The sequence below is a fragment of the Chlorocebus sabaeus genome, chromosome X, assembly GCF_047675955.1.
Source record: "Chlorocebus sabaeus isolate Y175 chromosome X, mChlSab1.0.hap1, whole genome shotgun sequence".
Classification (NCBI taxonomy): Eukaryota; Metazoa; Chordata; class Mammalia; order Primates; family Cercopithecidae; genus Chlorocebus; species Chlorocebus sabaeus.
The window spans coordinates 122,599,304-122,620,397 of record NC_132933.1 but is presented as its reverse complement, the minus strand read 5'-3'; the positions used below and the strand labels follow the sequence as shown (position 1 = coordinate 122,620,397).

Here is a 21,094-nt window from a genome sequence, read left to right as displayed (position 1 = left end):
CAAAATAAATGAAAGCTATGAATAAAGAGGAGAAAGAGATATTATTCAGTGACAATATGATCATCTACATATGCACAGTCAGATAACCTCAAAATCAGGGACCACACAATCATCCTGAATAGCTCCTTCCCCTTAAGAAGTAAATCAATTAAAACAGAAGTCACATAAGGGGCTAATGCTGGCTATTGAAAAGAGTAAATCAGCATCATTTTTCTCTGACAACCCACCACCTACCCTGGACTCCCTGCTTTGTGTTATAGTTTCTTTACCTCACATTAGCCCTGGGGCACAGACTTGCAAGGTTTGCAATAGGAACATCGTCCAAGAGTTTGCAGGGATGTGGGATTTCCCAGGAAGCTTTCATTCAGAGAGGCAAGAGAAAATAAGGAGGACACCCATGAATAAATACTGGAAAGACAACCACACCAAAAGATAATGGGGCCTTCCTCGATCTACCCAAACCTGTTATCAGGCCTAGAATGCCCCAGGCAGTACAGTCAGACTGAGCAGTCTCTCTTTTACCCTTCAGAGTTCTCAGCGAAGTGAGAGTTTTGACCTAAGGTGACCTCAGTTAACCAGAGGGAGGATCCAGGGTCTGGCAGATATCAGGGAGGACCTTGAATGAAGAACAGGAGGAGCCAGAACAGTGATGTCCCATAGAAATCTGACTCTGCTGTCTGCTCTCACAGGACCCAAACATCCCTGGCCTAATGTGGCTCATCCAAACTTCAGCTTAGATCTCAGAGGACCTTGATCTGAGCAGGATTCATGGAACGGAAGGTGGAGTCCCAGGACGGGCCAGCAGCGAAGTGAGGTTCTTGAGTGAGTAAAAAAGGGAAAACTAAACCCACAAATGAGGGGACTTCACGGAGCCCAATCCATGTTTCTAACCCTGGAAAACAGGCAGAACTATAAAACTGGCTTGCCTCTCATTTCAGCCTGGAAGGTCTCAGGGAGGGGAAGGCTTTGTCTAACAGGGCAGCCTCAGTTCTTCAGAGGTGTCTTGGCCCTAACTAGAGTCAACATGAAGACCAAGCCCGTGCGGTTTCTCACGCCTGTAATCCCAGCACATTGGGAGGCCAAGGCGAGTTAACTGTTTGAGCCCAGGAGCTCGAAACCAGCCAGGGCAGCATGGCAAAAACCTGTCTCTGCAAAAAAAAAAAAAAAAAAAAAAAAAAAAAAAAAAAATTAGCCAGGCAACAGTGGAGCACCCCTGTAGTCCCAGTCACCCAGGAGGTTGAGGTGGGAGGATTGCTTAAGCGCTAGGAGTCGAGGCCGCAGTGAGCCGAGATCACGCCCCTGCGCTTTGGCCTGGGCGACAGAGAGAGACACTGTCTCAAATTACCCGGGCGTGGTGGCAGGCGCCTGTAGTCCCAGCTATTGGTGAAGTGGAGGCAGGAGAATCGCTTGAACCCGGTAGGCGGAGGTTGCAGTGAACGGAGATGGCGCCACTGCGCTCCCGCCTGAGTGACAGAGCCAGACTCCGTCTCAAAATAAATAAATAAATAAATACATACATAAATAAATAAATAGACACTTTTTTTTTTTTTTTTTTTTTTTTTTAAGGCAGGGCTCTGGCTCACGCTTGTAATCCCAACATTTTGGGAGGACGAAGACAACCGCATCGCTTGAGCACAGGCGTTCGAGGACTGGGAGGCGGAGGTTGTGGTAAGCCAAGATCGCGAGGCTGCACTCCAGCCTGGAAGACAGAGTGAGGCGCTGTTTCAAAAGAAAAAAAAAAAAAAAAAAAAAAAGAGGTCCACTGGTGCTAACCAGGGAACCTCTCTCCAAAAGAGGGGCCCACCAAAATCCCTAACCCTGTTTTCAGGTATTTGAAGCCCCAGAACATGGCCCGATAACATGCCTAGACTTCCCCTCTAGGGACTATGGGAGGGGAGGATTTTGGAGGTTGGCGGACTTCACTCGGTAGAGGTGTTACTCTGCTCCACTTAGTATCAAGATGAGAACCCTGAATAAGGACCTAGGGACCACTGACTCCAGAACAGCGGGGTCCTAGCGTCTCACCCCTGCTGGCAGCCCTCGGAGACCCCGAGCGGGACGTGGCTCATCCTCACTTCCGCTTTGAAAGTGAGTCTGTTGGCCTGACAGGTGCAATAGCTTCAGTCGGGTCCGAAGCCTAGCGTGAATTCTTAGTACTAATCTGGAGTAAAGGTAAGAACCCTGAGCAGGGACTGAAGGGACTACTCCCTGCCCATTACAAAGGGGGACCCACAACGTCTCACCCTTGTGGTTGACCCTGGGAGGTCCTGGTTGAGTTCTGTCTGGAAAGGCTCCCAGAGGGAGGGCCTTTCACTAAGGGAGCAGCCCCAGTTACTCGGTTGGAGAGGACCTGGACGCTGACTGGAGCCAAGCTGAAGTCTCCGAGTGCTAAAGGACGGGATCTCTTCCCAGGAGGGGCGTCAACAGAGAGCAGCAGCAGCCCTACTGGTTAGCATTCCCCTGGTTAGCACCAGTGGTCCTTGTCTTTTTTATTTATTTATATTTTTTTCCAGACAGGGTCTCACTGCTGCTAGCCAGTTTAGAAGGCTCCAGATAGGGGTAGTCATAAGCGGGGGCTCTGACTTCCCCATCCAGGGAGGGAAGTATTCAGGGAGATGAGGGTTTTGTTTGGAGGTTAGTGAACTCAGGTCAGTAGAGGGAGAAATTTCAGGCTGTGACAAGATACCAAGGTGAAGACCCTGAATGAGAATCTAGGGACTGGCGACTCCAAAACAGTGAAGTCCCATAGAGTTCCACCCCTGTTGTCAGTCATCAGACCCCAGGAAGCTGTGAACAGATAAAGCTCGTCCTCACCTCCTTGGAAGTGCTTTGAAGGGGAGGATCTGGAGTTGAGGGGCACGGTATCCCTTCGGCAGAGGGTGAATTCCTTGGACTGTTCTGGAGTCAAGGTCAAGACCCTGAATGTGGATGAAAGGGACCACCATCCCCCAACCTATAACAAAGAGGGCCACACTAAGTCCTGCCCCTGAAGTCTTCCCTGGGAATACCTTGAAAGCTGTCTGACAGATGTCTGCCTGGAAAGTCTCAGGGAGGGAAGGGCCTTGGTCTAAGAAAGTAGGCCCAGTTCAGCAGGTGGAAGAGAGACTTGGGTCCTAACTGGAGTCAAGGTGAGGGCCCTGAGTGCTAATGAAGGAATCTCTCTGCAATAGAAGTGTCAACACAAACAACGTCCCTGCACTCATTTTGCAAGTTCCAGGCAAAGGTATTCATAGGGGAGGGGTCCCTGACTTCCCTGTCTAGGTCCTTGTTCTGAGGCTGGAGGACTTAGGTTAATGGAGGGAAGTGTCCCACATCCTACTAGGAGTCAAGATCAAAGACCTGAGCGAAAGCTAAAGGGAACACTGTCTCTAAAATGTAGAGTCCCACAAATTATGCTTCTTCTCTCAGCTCCGGGAAGCCTTGGAATAACATCAGCCCCCCTTATTGCCTAGGGAGTGCCAGAAAGGTTGAACTAATTACATGCCCCAGTTCTGCAGATGGAAGAGGGAGGAGACCCAGAGCCTTACGGGGTCACAGTCAGGACCGTGAATGAGGACTAGTGATATCACTCTTCCCACATAAAGAAGAGACAACAAAGAGTCCCCCACTCCCCACCTGCAGCCCTGAGGAGGCTGGGCATGGAGGTCAGGTGTATGTGAACTCACCTTCTTTTAATGGCATTAGGTTGCTGAGGGCCTTTATCTAAAGTGATGGACATCAGATCAGCAGAGGCAGCTGTCCTAGGTCCTATCTAGAGACAAGATGAGGACTATGAATGAGGTGTCAGAACCCCAATAAGCCAGGAAAGGGTAGGTCTCCACAGTGCTCTTAGCACCTAGTTCCTCCTGTCAGGGGTGGTGAGGCTGAGACATTCCTTCACCTCTTAGGTGGTCCCAAGGAGATGAGGACATTTGTTGGAGGTGTCAAATTTAGTGCAGCACAGGGGAGGGGACCCAGCCCTGACAGTTTTTATGATGGTCCTGAATGTGAACTGAGAGAAACCTCCTACCCCAGAGTAAAAGGAAATCCACAAGGACTAGACATGTCATGGCTGCTCTCAGTCCCAGTATACACAGAACAGGGCTGGCAGGCTGCGGCCTAAGGCACACTTTAATTACCTTCACAGGGTTCTCAGAGGACAAACTGATCAGAACAGAAGCCCTCTGGGTTTCTAGAGCAGTGCTCTCACAGAAAACTGCAGAGGCGGTCTTCTTTTAAATCCAAAGTGGTACCTCTCTGCTGAAGGCTCTCATACCCTCTCTTTCTCTCTCTCCTCCAGGTGCCTGTGTCACCTGCTCTTCTGCTGACACTCCTGCCTGCTGTTCCTGATCACAGCCATCATGCCTCGGGGTCAGAAGAGTACGCTCCGTGCACGTGAGAAATGCCAGCAGACCTGGGGTCAGATCCAGGGTCACCAGGGTGCTCAGATGACTGCAACTCAGAAGAAAAAAGTATCTTTTTCATGTCCTCTTATTTTGGGGGCTACTATCCAGAAAAAGTCTGCTGGTAGGTCAGGTAGTGTTCTCAAGAAGCCTCAGAGAGCGCTATCCACCACTACATCTGTAGATGTTTATCACAAAAAGTCATACAAGGGAGCCAACAGTAAAATTGAGAAAAAGCAAAGCTTCTCTCAGGGTCTATCCTCCACTGTGCGGTCTCGCACAGACCCTCTAACCATTAAGACAAATATGTTGGTGCAATTCCTGATGGAAATGTACAAAATGAAAAAGCCCATTATGAAAGCAGATATGCTAAAAATTGTCCAAAAAAGGCATGAGAATCACTTCCCTGAGATTCTTAAAAAAGCCTCTTTCAACATGGAGGTGGTATTTGGTGTTGATTTAAAGAAAGTTGATTCTACCAAGGACTCCTATGTCCTTGTCAGCAAAATGGATCTCCCCAACAATGGGACAGTGACTCGTGGGAGGGGGTTTCCCAAGACAGGTCTCCTGCTGAATCTCCTGGGCGTGATCTTCATGAAGGGCAACTGTGCCACTGAGGAGAAGATCTGGGAATTCCTGAATAAGATGAGAATATATGATGGGAAGAAACACTTCATATTTGGGGAGCCCAGAAAGCTCATCACCCAAGATTTGGTGAAGCTGAAATACCTGGAGTACCGACAAGTGCCCAACAGTGATCCTGCATGCTATGAATTCCTGTGGGGTCCAAGAGCCCATGCTGAAACCAGCAAGATGAAGGTACTGGAGTTTTGGGCCAAGGTCAACCAAACTGTCCCCAGTGCGTTCCAGTTCTGGTATGAAGAGGCTTTGAGAGATGAGGAAGAAAGAGTCCAAGCTGCAGCTACGTTCAATGATGGCAGTAGTGCCATGGGCAGAAAATGTTCCAAGGTCAAGGCTAGCAGCTCTTCCCACGCCTAGTGAAGTTGAAGCAAATTTTTCATTTTGTAGTTAAAGAGGGCAGTCACTGTTCCAAGGAGTGAAGGACTGGGTGTTACTGGAGGGAACACACTGTATAATACCTTTTTGTTTCTGTTCTAAATGGATAATTTGAAGATTTATCTGTATTTTGGGGCATACTTTTCAAATTTTCCTTTTATTTATCATTGTAATCTAAATTTAGGATAGATATTAGTCATATTTGTTGTTTAAGAGTAAAAATTTTGCTGTTTCGTAAAACAGATTGAGAAAAGTTATATCTTATTTAGTGATCTGGTGCAAGATAACTTGGAATTAGAATAAGCATTTCCTTGAAAAATTTTTTTTTAAAAAGTCAGCAGTAAAATGTGTGGGATTAAGAAATAGAGAAAGAGTGTAAGACGGTCAATATTTGGTTTCCTAAATGCTTTTACTCTGTGTTTTAAGAAAATGAAAGATAAATAACCATATATATCTGGCTTATTTAAGAATGTAGAATTAAATCATAATAAATTAGACCTCATGCTGACACACTCATTCTCCAAGTGTTAATTGAGCGTCTGCTCTTGGAAGGATCCATGCTAATACTGGGAGGGCTAAGAAAAAGAAAACCTGGCAACTGACCTTAAAATTATAAGGTCGAGAAGCAGCTATCATCTAAGGAAAATGGTGATATTCGCTCTAAGACCAAAAGGATACATGATAAGAAGGGAGGGAGGTAGTTCCACATGAGAACAGTCAAGTATGAATTATCTAATCAAGGCGGTGTTGGGCCTAAGAAAATGCAGGTCCCTCAATGGGAGTTCATCTAAGTGAGGCTCCATGGTGGGCTGGATGAGGCTGTGGGAATGGTGAGCAGGCGCCAGGCTCTCAGAAGTTGCCTCTCAGAGGTGCAAGACAAAGCTTGGAATAGGAAACAGTTCTTAACAGTTACTTTGGGATCATGGATAAACCAGGGAGAACCTGGGATAAGAATGTGTCCTGTGCTCTTCTCCCAGTACAAATAAACACAGCACACACTAGGTGTTTTGTACACATCATCTCCAGCCAGTTTCTGAGAAATAAGGGTAATACCCTCAAGGGAGGTGGGAGGACCAGAAGCCACTATGCTGGTGCTCTTTGCCCTGGGCTGGGGGATCCAGAGCCTGTTCCATTAAAAGCACATTCAATTAGGTTACCTCGTGTGTAATTTGGCAAACTCTAGGCAAGGTCTAGATTTTGAGAGGTGGTTAAATGAATCAAAATAAAAGTGGTTTAGATGGAAGGATAGCTGAGAGAGAAGGAAGTTTTTGGTTCTTGAAACTCATTTTAGAATTTGTGTTGCATCTACTGAGGAAGTCTACCTCATACTAATATTGAATGATCTATCAAGTAATGAGGAAATATTATTTAGTTTTCCTTTCTAGGTAGCACTTTGTCTGATAGGGCTTTCTTTGTCCTAGAATATGGTATAATCTCTGACATCTCCTGCATTGAAAAATAAGTCCCAGTGTAGTAGATTGCAATGTCAGGGTACAAATGAATCATAATAAGAACTGGCACTATTTTATGTCTCAATACATCTCAAGCACTTTACATACATTGTATACATTTTACTGGTCCTACAAAACAGAACTTATCAAATCCACTTCACAGATAAAAAGCCTGACGCCCACGGTCTATTAATGTGTCCAATTTCACATGGCTGGTAAGTGACAGGACTGGGACAAGACCCCTAGTCTGAATTAGTGTAAAGCACACTCTGTTCCATGCCTCCCAACCTGAGACTGACTGTGTCCCCTTATTCACTTTTCTTCTCACTACTCCCAAATGTATTCTGTGCCCAATTTGCTGGACTGAAATACATAACCAGAGCAAGGAAATTACCAAAATGGTCGAGAGGTGTGAATTAAGGAGAGAAAGATAATATTTGGTGACAATATGACTACATATGCAAAGTCAGATAAACTCAAAAGATCATGGGCTCACATTCTGTCATTCTGAACAGTTCCCCTTTTTATAGGAAGTTAAATCTTTTTCAAGAGAAATACATAAGAGGGTGGTAAAGAGAAGAAATAGATCAACATGTTTTTTGTTTGTTTGTTTGCTTTTTTTTTCCTCTGACGGTATGACTTTTAATCCTGGGCTTCTGCCTTGTGTTACAGCTTCCCTATATTACATCACTCCTGGGACAGGGATGCATTGTCTGCAAGGTTTATTGTAGGGAAACTGGTCAAGAGTTTTTAGGGATGTGGCATTTCCCAGGAAGTCATTAATTAAGGGACAAGAGCTAAGATAAAGACCTTCATATAGGAGGACTGAGCAGAACATGCCAGACAGAGTTCTTAGTCTGAGCATCACCTCACTTATTCTTCAAGGTTCTCAGGGACTTACGAGTTCCTGCATCTCAGGTCAGTAGAGGGAGGAGTCCCATTCTCTGACACACACCAAGCTGAGGACCCTGAATGAAGAATGAGGGAAGCACTCACCCAAATAGTCTTGACAGGATGGGGCTGAACCTGATTTCTACTCCGGAGTTCTTAAGAAGGTAAAGACCACGATCTGAGGCTGGCTGACTCAGGTCCATAGAGGAAGGATTCCTAATGTGTGCCAGGAGTAAAGTGAGTACCCTGAAGAGTGCAGAAACCACCAAACCCCTATGAGTGGGGACCCCACAGAATCCTCCCTACTGTCATCTCTGAGAGATTCAGGCATGAATGTCAGACAGAGGCATCCTCATATCCTCAGTAGTAACAGAGAAGTGAAGGTCTGGTTCTGAGGTGGGCAATCCCAGCTCAGCAAAGGGAAGAATATTAAGCCTTCCTGTGAGTCAGATTTAGGATCCTGAGTTAGGACCTGAGTAGGACAATCCATCATAAGACCTCAACCTGTCTACCACAGCTGCCACTCTTGGGAGACCACAGTCAGTTGTGGCCAGATAAGGCCACCCTCTTCCTCCTATCGGATATCAGGGAGGTGCAGGCCTTTTAAACGGAGAGGTCTTCAGGTCAAAAAAGAGGGGAGCCCCAGGATCTGCTAGGAGCCAAATCAAGGAAACCGAGTGAGAACTGAGGGGACTGCTCACCTCTGAATAGAGAGGACAACAGAGTCCACCCCCCTGCATAAATCTTAAATTGCCAGAGCAGCATGTAAGGTTGAGGATTCACCACCACTTTTTAAATTTTTTTAAAATAATTGACCTTCTTTTTTAGAACAGTTTTACGTTCACAGCAAAACTGAGCAGAAAGCACAGAGTCCCATGGGCATCCTGTCCTCCCACAGACACAGCCTCCCTCATATCAATCTCCCAAGCCAGGGTGATACATTTGTTACAATTGAGAATACATGGACACGTCATTATCACCCGATGCCCGATGTCTGTAGTTTAGGATTCATTCCTGATGCTGCACATTCTGTGGGTTTTAATATTTAAAAATGTAACATGACATATGTTTACCACCATAGAATCATCCAGAATTGTTTTACTGCCTTAAAAGTTCTCTGTGCCTGATCTATTTATCTCTCACTCTCCCCAACCCTTGGAAACCACTGAACTTTGTACTGTTTCCATACTTTTGCCTTTTCCAGAATGTCATATAGATGGAATTATGCAATGAATAGACTTTTCAAATTGGCTTCTTTCACTCTGTGATATGTATCTAAGTTTCATCCATGTCTCTTTGTGGCGTGATAGTTCATTCCCTTTTAGTGCTGAATAATACTTTATTCTGTTAATTTACCCACTCTCCTTCTGAAGGACATATTGGTTGCTTCCCAATTTGGGCAATTATGAATAAAGCTACTATAAACGTTTGTGTGCAGGTTTTTTTTTTTTTTTTTTTTTCTGGGCATACTGTTTTCAACTCATTTGGCTAAATAACAAGGAGCGCACTTGCTAGATCATATGATAAGAGTATGCATAGCTTTGTATGAAACTTACAAACTGTCTTCCAAAGTGGCTGTACCATTTTGCATGTCCACCAGCAATGACAGTGTGCTCCTGTTGCTCCACATCCTCATCCGTATTTGGGGTTATCAGTGTTTTTTATTTTGACCATTCTTACAGGTATGTAGTGGTATCACATTATTGTTTTAATTTGCAAGTCTCTAATGACCTGTGATGTTGACCATCATTTCATATATGTATTGCCTTCCATATATATTATTTGTTGAGGTGCCTGTTTAGATCTTGTGCACATTTTTCAAAGGGTTGGTCAGTTCTTATTGTTCAGTTTTAAGAAATTTTTGTATGTTTTGGTTAACAGTCCCTTATAAGATATGTCTTTTGAAAATATTTTTTTCCCAACCTGGGAGTTATCTTATTCTCTTTGTGGTATCCTTAGCAGAGCAGAAGTTTTAATTTAGCAAAGTCCAGATTATCAATTTTTTTTTCTTAGATGCCCATCACATTTTATATCAGAACTAGAAAAGGTGAAATTCTTGGTCTGAAGTCGCAGTTATCAGTCAGCAGAAGAGACAGTCCACAACCCTGCATGGAGTCCAGATGAGGATCTTGAGTGCAAATTTGGGACTTAAAGAGAGAGCACTAAATGCTTCTAGGCAGGGGTGGTGGGTTGAGGAGCCCCTGGACTTCACTCATTTGGGTCCCAGAAAACTACACAGTCAATTTCACAACACCAATAGAGGGAGGCTCAGGCCCTGCCAAGAGCTGACATGATAATTTTAAAGGTAATCAGAGTGGATCCTCTCCAAGCTAGAACACAGAGAGCCCAACTGCGAGGCTTGTTGTCACCCAGTCAGCCCCAGGCAGGGTTGGCAAGCTGCAGCCTAAGGCACATTGTAACTTCCTCAGCTGAGTTCTCAGGGGACAGAATGACTAAGAACAATAGCCCAGTGAATACTTAGAGCAGTGTTCTCAAGGAATCCTGCAGAGGCGGCTTCTGAAAAGCCAAGGTAGTATCTGCCTGCTGAAGGTGTTCTCAGGATTTCATTCGCTCTTCTCCAGGAACCACATCACCTGCCCTTCTACCTACACTTCTGCCTGCTGTGCCTAACCACAGCCATCATGCCTCGGGGTCAGAAGAGTAAGCTTCGTGCCCGTGAGAAACGCCAGCGGACCCGTGCTCAGACCCAGGATCTCAAGGTTGGTCAGGCTACTGCAGCAGAGAAAGAAGAGTCTCCTTCCTCTTCCTCATCTGTTTTGGGGGATAATCCCTCCAGCTCCCTTGCTTTGGGCATTCCCCAGAAGCCTCAGAGAGAGCCACGCACCACACCTGCTGCTGCAACTATGTCAGGCACTGGACCTGATGAAGGTGACGAGAGCCAAGATGAGGAAAATGCAAGTTCCTCCCAGGCCTCAACATCCACTGAGAGATCACTCAAAGATCCTCTAACCAGGAAGACGAAGATGTTGGTGCAGTTCCTGCTGTACAAGTATAAAATGAAAGAGCCCACTACAAAGGCAGAAATGCTGAAGATCATCAGCAAAAAGTACAAGGAGCACTTCCCTGAGATCTTCAGGAAAGTCTCTCAGCGCACAGAGCTGATCTTTGGCCTTGCCTTGAAGGAGGTCAACCCCACCACTCACTCCTACATCCTCGTCAGCATGCTAGGCCCCACCAATGATGGAAACCAGAGCAGTGCCTGGAACCTTCCGAGAAACGGGCTTCTGATGCCTCTACTGAGTGTGATCTTCTTAAACGGCAACTGTGCCGGTGAAGAGGAAATCTGGGAATTCCTGAATATGTTGGGGATCTATGATGGAAAGAGGCACCTTATCTTTGGGGAACCCCGAAAGCTCATCACCCAAGATCTGGTGCAGGAAAAATATCTGGAATACCAACAGGTGCCCAACAGTGATCCCCCACGCTATCAATTCCTGTGGGGTCCAAGAGCTTATGCAGAAACCAGCAAGATGAAAGTCCTGGAGTTTTTGGCCAAGGTGAATGACACCACCCCCAATAACTTCCCACTCCTTTATGAAGAGGCTTTGAGAGATGAAGAAGAGAGAACCGGAGCCCGGCCCAGAGTTGCAGCCAGGCGTGGCACTACGGCCGTGACTAGTACGTATTCCAGGGCCACATCCAGCAGCTCTTCCCACCCCATGTGAGAGCTAAGGCAAATTGTTCATTTTGTGGTTGAAAGACCTGTTGCTTTCTCTGTTCCTGTGATGCATGAATAACTTGTTGATTTATCTCTTTGTTGTATTTTCTAGTGATGTTTCTTAAAATAGAAAGTTTATTTAGATTCAGAATATAAGTTTAGAAATGGCATGTATCACACACTTATTGCTGTTTATCAGGTTGGTTTAGTAATAATAATTTTGTTTTTGAAATACAAATAGAAAATCCTGAAATCATTTTTGTGATACAGAGCAAAATAACATGGCATGGGAGTAAGGTTATCCTTAGAAATTTATAATAACTTCACAGTAAAATAGGTAGAATCTGAAGATAGAAAGAGAAGAAAAGTAAAAGTTGCTTTATTTATGGTTTGTCTTACTCCGTTCAGTCTTTTTTTGTTCATAAATTTAAAAGTTACATACCTGGTTTGCTTAGATTATTCAAGAATGTGGAGGCTTGGGCCAAGGTCAATGACAGTGTCCCCATTGTCTTCCCTCCATTAAGAGAAGACTTGGAGAGATGAGGGAGAGAGAGCCAGAGATAGTGTTGCAACTGGGTCTGGCATGTTTCAGTGTGGTGTCCAGCAGTGTCTCCCACTCCTTGTGAAGTCTGAGGTATATTCTTTACTTTTAATTAAGAAAACACTTAACCTTCTAATTAATGGAGGGCCAAAGGGGAGTTGGTGGGAACACTATATATAACATATTTGTATGTAATATGATTTATCTTTTCTTTTTCTTGCTTTTCAGTGTTCTTTTTTTAAATTGTAGATTTATTTAGTTTCAGAATCTAAGTTTGTGAAAGGCATGAATCACTCATTTATTAAAATATAACAGGTTGAAGAGTGAGAATTTTTGCATTATGTAAAACAATTTTAAAATCTTTTAAGTCTTTTCCTGTGATCTAGAACAAGATAATATGGAATTGGAATATTAAATTTGTGAAAAGGAAATTACCTTGCAATAAAGTTGGTGGGACCATGAAGTAGAGAAAAAAAAAAAGTAAAATGTGGTCAATTCTTGCTTTGTTTTGTTCTTTTTAGTTTTTCTTTGTAAAACTGAAGTATATGTACCCGGATTGGCTTAGCTTTTTCAGGAATGTGGGGGAAATTAAATAGCAATACATTTGACTTCCTGGTCACTTACACTTTAATCGTCCAAATATTAATTGAGCAGCTGTTCTTTGGAGGGCTCCTGGCTAGTACCGGATAAACTAAAAAAACAAAAAACAAACAACAAAAAACCCCCAATCCCTACCCATAGAATTTTAGAATCCAACAGCAGCTATCATATAATGAAGGTGATGAGATACTCCCTCAGACCTAAAGACAGGTGAAAAGAGGGGATAAGAAAGAAGGTGGGGGTGTTTCCAGCAGTGGAATCTAGTGTAAATGTCCTAAGCAAGGTAATCGAGACTTTGGGAAACCGACCATACTGCAATAGGAGGTAATTTTATGTCCCGGCATAAAATGCCTAGTTGGGGTGCACTGAGCAGGGGTCACACACTCAGATCCACTGAGGTGGATCTCAGACTTGAGAGATGGAGACTGGAATGAAAAATTGCCTTTAACAGTTACTTTGAGATTGCGGAAAATCCAGAGGGAATCTTTGCCTAGAAGCAGGGATTGAAAGTGGCCGGTGCTCTTGTCGCAATGCAAGTGAAGTGAATCCAGTACACAAACTAGGTGTTTTATGCACGTAGTCCCCAGAGTGTTTCTGAGAAATAAAGGTGATACTCCTTTAAGACTGGAAACTCATAAGCCACTGGGCTAATACTCTGCTATCAGCTGGGCAGCCAGAACCCATTCCATTAAAAGGAATTTTTTTCCTTTCATGTGTTTTTGCAAATTCTAAGGGAGATCTAGATTTTTGATGGTGGTAAAATGAATGAAAATAAGTGGTTTGGATGAAAGGCCAGAGTTGGCCTTTGAACCAAACCCTAGAAGGTTTGAGTTGCTTTCAGATGAGAAAGACAACTCCACACTCAAAATATGATTTAATACGGAAAAGTTATTTAGAGTTTCTTTTTAAGTTGCGTTTTGGACTGATTTGTTGTTCCATGTCTTAGAAAGTTGTATATTCTTTGTTATCTCTTGGACTTGAAAAAAATCAGCAGGGTAGATGATTTCTTCTGTACTTGAAATAATCACAGTAATAACAAGCATTGTTTAAAGTCTCAATGCACACCAGGGCTTTGCACACTTTCACCACATTCCACCAGTCTTACAAGACAAGGCTTATCAAGCCCATTTCACAGATGCAGAGCCCAAGGCTCACAGAGTTTGGTAATGTGCCCAAGTTCACACAGCTAGTAAGTGATAAGGCTGGAACTAGACTGCTGGTCTGAATTCCTCTAGCGTCCACACTGTTCCACTCCTCCCAAACTGAAGCTTACTGTGAATTGCTTAATTCATTTTCTTCTACAACCCCAAAGTGTGTCTCAGGTAAGAAAGAAGAGGTCTCTGTACCCCAAACACTGGATTGAAATACATAACCAGAGCAAGAAGAATACCACAATAATTGACAGACGTGAGTTACAGAGAAAAAGAAACAATACTCGGTGACAATATGATCACTGACAGAAGCAAAATTAGATAGCTTCGAAAGATCAAAAGATTACAAAAATCATCTGGCTGCACCTTTTCTGTAGAAAGTAAATCTTTTAGAACTACCCTTTGGTTGGTGAAGTGAAGAGATAGATCAGCATGTTTTTTTCCCTGAGAGCACAACATCTGTCCGAGGCTCTCCACCTTCCGTTTCAGTTTCCTAGTGTCACATCACTTCTGGGACAGGGACCTCTTCTCTGCAAGGTTTGCAAAGAGGAAACTGGTCAAATTTTTGCAGGGATGTGACATTTCCCTGGAAGAGTTTGATCAAGAGACAGAAGCCAACATGAGAACACTCATGAATGAATAGTGGGGAGAAACCACTCCAAAATGTAAGGGTTCATCCAGCCCCTCAGGAGAGTGACCTCAGTTCAGTAGACAGAGGAGTCCCAGGTTCTGATACATGTAAAGGCAAGGAGCATAAAAGAAGATTGATGGAAGGACCTAGCCAAAACTGTGGGGTTCTATGGAGTCCCTTCCTTACTATCTGTTATTGCAGGTTGCAAAAGGACTGTGATCATGAGGATCATCCAGAATTCCAACTCGAAATTCTCAGAAAACAGGACCTTGATGTGAGAGGAGCAGGTTCAGGTAAACAAAGGGTAAGTTACAGGTTTGCTCACTTGTCAAGGTGAGGACCTGAATGTGAACTAAGGATAGCACCCACACGGCCTCACAAAGTCCCCTCTGCTGTCAGCCCCAGGAAGCCTTGGTGGAGATGGCAGGCTGATTTCTGCCTGGAAAGTCTCAGGGACATGACTGGTTCCGTCTAATTGGGGCAGCCTCAGTTTTACAGAAGGAAGAGGCCGAGACCCTAACAAGAATCAACGTAGGACTCCTAAGTGTTAAGAGGGGACTCCACCAGCAGACGAGTCCCCAGAATTCATCCCCTGTTTTGAGGCATCAGACACAGCTATCCGCCTAAGATGCCTCTCATTTCCGCCTGGAAGGTCTCAGGGAGGATGGGGAGCATGGGGCCGGAAGGGAGTCGCTTCATTTCTGCCCGGAGAGGAAACCAGAGTCAGATGAGGACTCTGACAGCTGATGAGAAGACCTCTCCCCAAAAAGGGACTTTCACGGAGTCCTGCCGCTGCTGTCAGGGCTGTGAGGCCCAGGCAGGGATGGCCTGTGTGGCTCGCTAAGATTTCCACCTTGGGGGCTGAGGGAGGTGGGGGTATTGTTTGGAAGCTGGCGGATTTGGGTCAGAAGGCGGAGTCATCCCAGGCTGCTAGATGAGCCGGGGTGAGGACCCCTAGTGGGGACGTAGGGAGCAGCGACGCTAGAAAAGTTACGTCCGGTAGCGTTCTACCCCTTCCGTCAGCCCTGAGGTCACGGGCTGCCGGATGTGGCTCATCCTGACTTCCGCTTTGAAGGCGAGGACGCGAGCGCGCGAGCGAGCGTGAGGGCGCAGTGTCTGCCTGGCGGATTTGGGTCAAGAGGTGGAAGTTGTCCCAGGCTGCTAGATACTAAGGTGAGGAACCCTAGTGGGGACAAAGGGACCAGCGACGCTAGAACAGTGTCCTAGCGTCCTGCCTCTGTCGTCAGTCCTCAGAGACTTGCCGTCAGCCCTCAGAGGCCCTGGGCTGCCCGATGTGGCTCATCCTCACTTCCGCTTTGAAGGCGAGGACCCGAGCGAGCGTAAGGGGTGCCGTGTCCGGTCAGCCGAGGGTGAATTCTCAGGACTGGTTGGGAGTCAAGGTGAGGACCCTGAGTGTAAATTGAAGAGACCACCCCCACTCGTAACAAAGAGGGCCCCACTAAGTCCCGCTTCTCCATTTTGTCCTGGGAGGCCTCAGGTAACCAGATGGGTAGCACCCTGACTGTCTCTTCAGTGACTCAGGGAGATGAGGGCTTTGGCCTAAGTATTACAGACTCAGGTCAATAGAGGGAGGAGTCCTAAACACTACTAGGAATCAGGGACAAAGTCCTGTGTGACAATTGAGTCACAGACTCCAGAACAGTGGGGTCCAAAAGCCCGGCTCCTGGGCTGTGCGTGGTGACTCACGCCTGTAATCCCAGCACTTTGGGAGGCCGAGGGGGCTGGATCACGAGGTCAGGAGATCAAGACCATCCTGGCTAACATGGTGAAACTGCGTCTCTACTAAAAATACAAAAAATTTTTGGGGCAGGGTGGCGGGTGCCTGTAGTCCCAGCTACTTGGGAGGCTGAGGCAGGAGAATGGCGTGAACCCGGTAGGCGGAGCTTGCAGTGAGCCGAGATTGCGCCACTGCACCCCAGCGTGGGCGACAGAGCGAGACTCCGTCTCAAAAAAAAAAAAAAAAAAAAAGTCCCGCTCCTGTCGACACGCACGGGCCCCAGTCAGCCATGGTGGGATGTGGCCCACTATGACTGTAAACTTAGGTCCAAGGAGTATGAGAACTTTTGTCTACGGGGCATGGTCTCAGGACCAGTCGATGGGTGGAGTCCCAGAAAGAGTGACGAGTGTAGGTGGAGACACTGAGTGAGGAAATGGCGGCTACTCAATACACAAGTGAGACAGCTGCACCTGATGCTGTCCCTGGGAGTCCCAGGCCAGAGCTGGCAGGCTGAAGTACTCCCTGGCTTCTGCCTTCGTGGTCTTAGGGAGAGGAGGGCCTTGGTTTAAGACCTTGCTGCCCCAGTTCAGTAGAGAGATAGGAGTCATATGCCAAGACAGGTGTTAAGGTACAGTTTCTGTATGAGGAATGAGGTAACCATGTAGTCCAGAACAGGCAGGAACACACAGTCTTACCTTGGCGTTCATTCCTGAGAAGCCAGGGTTAGAACTCTCAAGTTGAGATGCCCCTCATTTCCTTCAGGGGCTGTTTCAGGTACATAATGGCTTTGGTTTAACATGAAAGCCCTTATTTAGTACAGGGAGGAGGCCCAGTTCCTAAAAGATGGTGATACTGAAGGAGTGTGAGGGGACCCCCTCCAAGAAAGAGGTAACACACAAAGAGCCCTATCCCCACTGAGACCTGGGAGATCCAGGTATGGTGATATGATGAGTCTCACTCACTTCTTCCTAGAGCATCTCAGGGAAGTGAGGAACTTCATCAAAGGGGGCAGCCTTATGTTAGCAGCTAGAGGATTCCCGGGTAATTCCAGGAGTCAAGAAGAAGACCCTGAGAACTGGGGGGACCACTCATCCCATAACAGTGAAAAAAACACGGAATTCCTTCCTGATTTTCATCCTTGGGAGATGATGGACAGTTGTAGCCAGATGGGAAAAGTTTCACTTCTTCCTCAAGGAGTTGGGGGTGGGGGGCTTTGTATGACTGGATAGGCGTTAGATCAAGACAGAGAAGACACTGAAGGAGGAATGAGATGAGCACTGACCTAGAGAGTGGGGCTTCACCAAGTTCCACCCCCTCTCAGCTCTGGGAAACCCCAGGCAGAAGTAACCAGATGTGTCATCCCCTGAAGACTAGCCCTGGGTACTCAGAGAGGTGAAGGCTTTTGTTTGAGGTTGGAAGAATCAAGCGGGCTTAGAGAGGAGCTCAGACTTTGCTTGAGTGAAGACTAAAGAGAACAACGACCCCAGAACAGTGGAGCCCCATAGAGGACGGGGTGACTGGATGTGATTCAGGCTTTCTTTCATATTGGGACTCTGAGGCAATGAGAATCTTAATCTGATGTAAGGGGCCTCAGGTCAGTAGAGAGAGGATTTCCAGGTTGTGCCAGGACTCATAGAGAGGACTTGAGGGAACTCCCACCTCATCAGTGGGGATCCCTCAGAGTCACTCTGTATGTCATCCCTAGGAAGCCCTGAGCATAAATGTCAGAAGTGCCCCTAAATTCCTCTTCAGGAATAATGGAAATGAAGGTCTTAGTCGGATGGGTTAGCAGGAGGGGTAGGAGGCATTTTAGGCCCGCCCAGGAGTCAAACTGGAGACCTTGAGTGAGGACCATGAGTGGGACTACACATCGCAGGGCTTCAACCTGCCAGCCACAGCTTTGAGCCTCTGGAGAATATGGGCGATGTGACCAGATACAGCCACCCTCATTTCCTCTATTGGGTCTCAGGCAGATGTAGGCCTTACTATGAGTAAAGGTCCTCAGGTGTAGAGAGAACAGAGCCCTAGGCCCTTCTGGGAGTCAAAGTATGGATGTGGACTGAAGGTACCATTCCCCCAAGCCCCCAACCACCATCCCAAATAGAGGAAAAACAACGATACTAGTCCTGTCTCTGCACTTAGCTCTCAAAGGCCTTCGCCAAGGGTTGCCAGGCTGAGACTTCTTTATTTCCTTGCATTAGGTCTAAGGGAGGTGACAGCTTTGGTCTGAAGATGCAGCACCAGTTAGCAGAAGAGAGGTTCCCAGACCTTAGATATAGATGAGATGAGGACTCTGAATGAAGATTGAGGTCCAACTAGCCCAGGACAGAGAGTTCACAGAACTGTCAGCACTGCCACCCCGCCCAGCCCCCGGCAAGGATGGTGGGCTGAAGCAGTGCCTCATTTTTCTTTAGTGGATTACAGAGAGCTTTGAAGTGTCAGCTTCGGAGCAGCACAGGAAGGAGGTCCCAGCCCCTTCCAAGAATAGATATGAAGATCCTGTATATAAATTGAGAGGGCCCTTGAACACAGAGGTAGCCTACACTGCCAATCTCTGCTGTCACCCAGTCAGTCCCAGGCAGGATTGGCAACAAGAGCCTAGTGGGTTCTTAGAGCAGTGCCCTCAAAAAAACCAGCAGAAGTGGCTCTCTAAAAGCCAAGGTGGTACCTCCCTACTGCAAGTGCTCACAGAATCTCATTCTCTCTCCTTCAGGCCCCACATCTCCTGCCCTTCTGCCCACACTCCTGCCTGTTTTGCCTGACCACAGCCATCATGCCTCGGGGTCATAAGAGTAAGCTCCGTGCTCGTGAGAAACGCCGCAAGGCACGAGAGGAGACCCAGGGTCTCAAGGTTGCTGAGGCCACTGCAGCAGAGAAAGAGGAGTGCCCCTCCTCCTCTCCTGTTTTGGGGGATACTCCCGCAAGCTCCCCTGCTGCTGGCATCCCCCAGAAGCCTCAGGGAGCTTCACCCACCACCACTGCTGCTGCGGCTGTGTCATGCACCGAATCTGATGAAGGTGCCAAAAGCCAAGGTGAGGAAAATGCAAGTTCCTCCCAGGGCACAACATCCACTGAGAAGTCAGTCAAAGATCCTATAGCCTGGGAAGCAGGAATGCTGATGCATTTCATGCTACATAAGTATAAAATGAGAGAGCCCATTATGAAGGCAGATATGCTGAAGTTTGTTGATGAAAAGTACAAGGATCACTTCCCTGAGATCCTCAATAGAGCCTCTCACCGCTTGGAGCTGGTCTTTGGCCTTGATTTGAAGGAAGACAACCCTAGTGGCCACACCTACACCCTCGTCAGCAAGCTAAACCTCACCAATGATGGAAACCTGAGCAATGATTGGGACTTTCCCAGGAATGGGCTTCTGATGCCTCTCCTGGGTGTGATCTTCTTAAATGGCAACTCTGCCACCGAGGAAGAGATCTGGAAATTCATGAATATGTTGGGAATCTATGATGGAGAGGAGCACTTAATCTATGGGGAGCCCCGGAAGTTCATCACCCGAGATCTGGTGAAGGAAAAATATCTGAAGTACAAGCGGGTGCCCAACAGTGATCCCCCACGCTATCAATTCCTGTGGGGTCCAAGAGCCTACACTGAAACCACCAAGATGAAAGTCCTCGAGTTTCTGGCCAAGGTGAATGGTACTACTCCCCGTGACTTCCCATTCCATTATGAAGAGGCTTTGAGAGATGAGGAAGAGAGAGCCCGAGTCCGATCCAGCATTAGAGCCAGGCGTCGCACTACTGCCGCAACTTTTAGAGGGCGTTCTAGAGCCGCATTCAGCAACTCCTCCCAGCCCATGTGAGAATTAAGGCAGGTTGTTCACTTTGTTTTTGTGGCAAGATGCCAACCTTTTAAAGTAGTGAGAAGCCAAGATAGGGCTAGAGAGATCATAACATACATCTTCTTTGTGTTCCTGTTAAACATTAGTATCTTTCAAGTGTTTTTCTTTTAATAGAACGTTTATTTAGAGTTGGGATCTATGTCTATGAGCCACATGGATCGCACATTTATTGGTGCCGCCAGCTTTAAGCATAAGAGTTTTGATATTCTGTAATACATTTTTGAAATCCTTGAATCTTTTTTGGGTTCAAGAAGAAGAAAGTATAGCTTTAGAATAGAGATTTTCTCAGAAATGTGTGAAAGAACCTCACACAACATAATTGGAGTCTTAAAATAGAGGAAGAGTAAGCAAAACATGTCAAGTTCTTGTTTTCTGCATTCATTCACTTTTGTTTTTGTAAAATCCAAAGATACATACCTGGTTGTCTTTAACCTTTTCAAGAATGCAGATAAAATAAATTGTAATAAATTATATTCTTTGTTCAGTGGCTCATTTATTCTCACCATAAATTGAGCATCTGCTCCTTGTAAGGCTCTGTGATAGTAGTGATTGTACTAAGTTAAAGAAGACCCTTCCCCTGCACACAGATTTTTAGTCTAAGGAGTTATTATTTAAGGAAGGTGGTGAGATACACTCTAACATGTACAGATTTTTTTTAAATAAAAAATTACTCCTTAAAAAAAAAAAGAAGTGAGGATGGTGGGAGAAGGTTCAGACAAGACCAGTCAAGTGTTAATTTCCTCAGCCAAGGCACTTTGTGGTGTGGGACAATGCAAGCCCCTCATTGGGAGGTCATTTTAAGTTAGCTCCACGGTGAACTGGTTGAGGTGATAATCATAAGAAGGTGCCAAACCCTCAGATCATGAGCCTTAAAGTTGAGAGATTAAGCTTGGAAAGGGAAACTGCCCTTAACAGTTACTTTGGGATTGTGGGTAAAGCAGAGAGAACCTGTGTCTGGGGTAGGAGTTGAAGAATACAGTGCTCTCATCCCAGGGCAGTCAAACACAGGGCACAAACTAGTTGTTTTATGCATGGTGTCTCCAGAGAGTGTTTGAGAAATAAAGGTTACACTTCCTTGAGGTGAGATGCCAAGAAACCACTAAGCTAACACTCTTTTCCCTGAGCTTGTGCAGCCAGAGCCTACTCCATTAATTAGG

At 46.0% G+C, this 21,094-nt stretch overlaps 3 protein-coding genes across 3 annotated transcripts; all 3 read left to right on the top strand.

Moving 5' to 3' along the window:
* Positions 1-661: 661 nt before the first annotated feature.
* Positions 662-5,911, top strand: MAGEB3 (MAGE family member B3). The gene is made up of 3 exons (XM_037986628.2): positions 662-822; positions 1,567-1,668; positions 4,280-5,911. Exon 3 carries the CDS (start codon positions 4,341-4,343, stop codon positions 5,379-5,381), a length of 1,041 nt encoding a protein of 346 aa, XP_037842556.1. The 5' UTR covers positions 662-822; positions 1,567-1,668; positions 4,280-4,340; the 3' UTR covers positions 5,382-5,911.
* A 4,325-nt stretch (positions 5,912-10,236) lies between these two features.
* Positions 10,237-12,439, top strand: MAGEB4 (MAGE family member B4). The gene has a single exon (XM_007991343.3). It carries the CDS (start codon positions 10,384-10,386, stop codon positions 11,425-11,427), a length of 1,044 nt encoding a protein of 347 aa, XP_007989534.1. The 5' UTR covers positions 10,237-10,383; the 3' UTR covers positions 11,428-12,439.
* On the top strand, positions 11,983-20,410 carry MAGEB1 (MAGE family member B1). Its single transcript, XM_007991344.2, has 3 exons — positions 11,983-12,054; positions 14,545-14,647; positions 18,795-20,410. Exon 3 carries the CDS (start codon positions 18,855-18,857, stop codon positions 19,896-19,898), a length of 1,044 nt encoding a protein of 347 aa, XP_007989535.2. The 5' UTR covers positions 11,983-12,054; positions 14,545-14,647; positions 18,795-18,854; the 3' UTR covers positions 19,899-20,410.
* Positions 20,411-21,094: the final 684 nt, after the last annotated feature.

Coding starts and splice junctions, on each gene's coding strand:
- MAGEB3 (XM_037986628.2), top strand. CDS start 4,341: ATGCCTCGGGGTCAGAAGAGTACGCTCCGTGCACGTGAGAAATGCCAG.
- MAGEB4 (XM_007991343.3), top strand. CDS start 10,384: ATGCCTCGGGGTCAGAAGAGTAAGCTTCGTGCCCGTGAGAAACGCCAG.
- MAGEB1 (XM_007991344.2), top strand. CDS start 18,855: ATGCCTCGGGGTCATAAGAGTAAGCTCCGTGCTCGTGAGAAACGCCGC.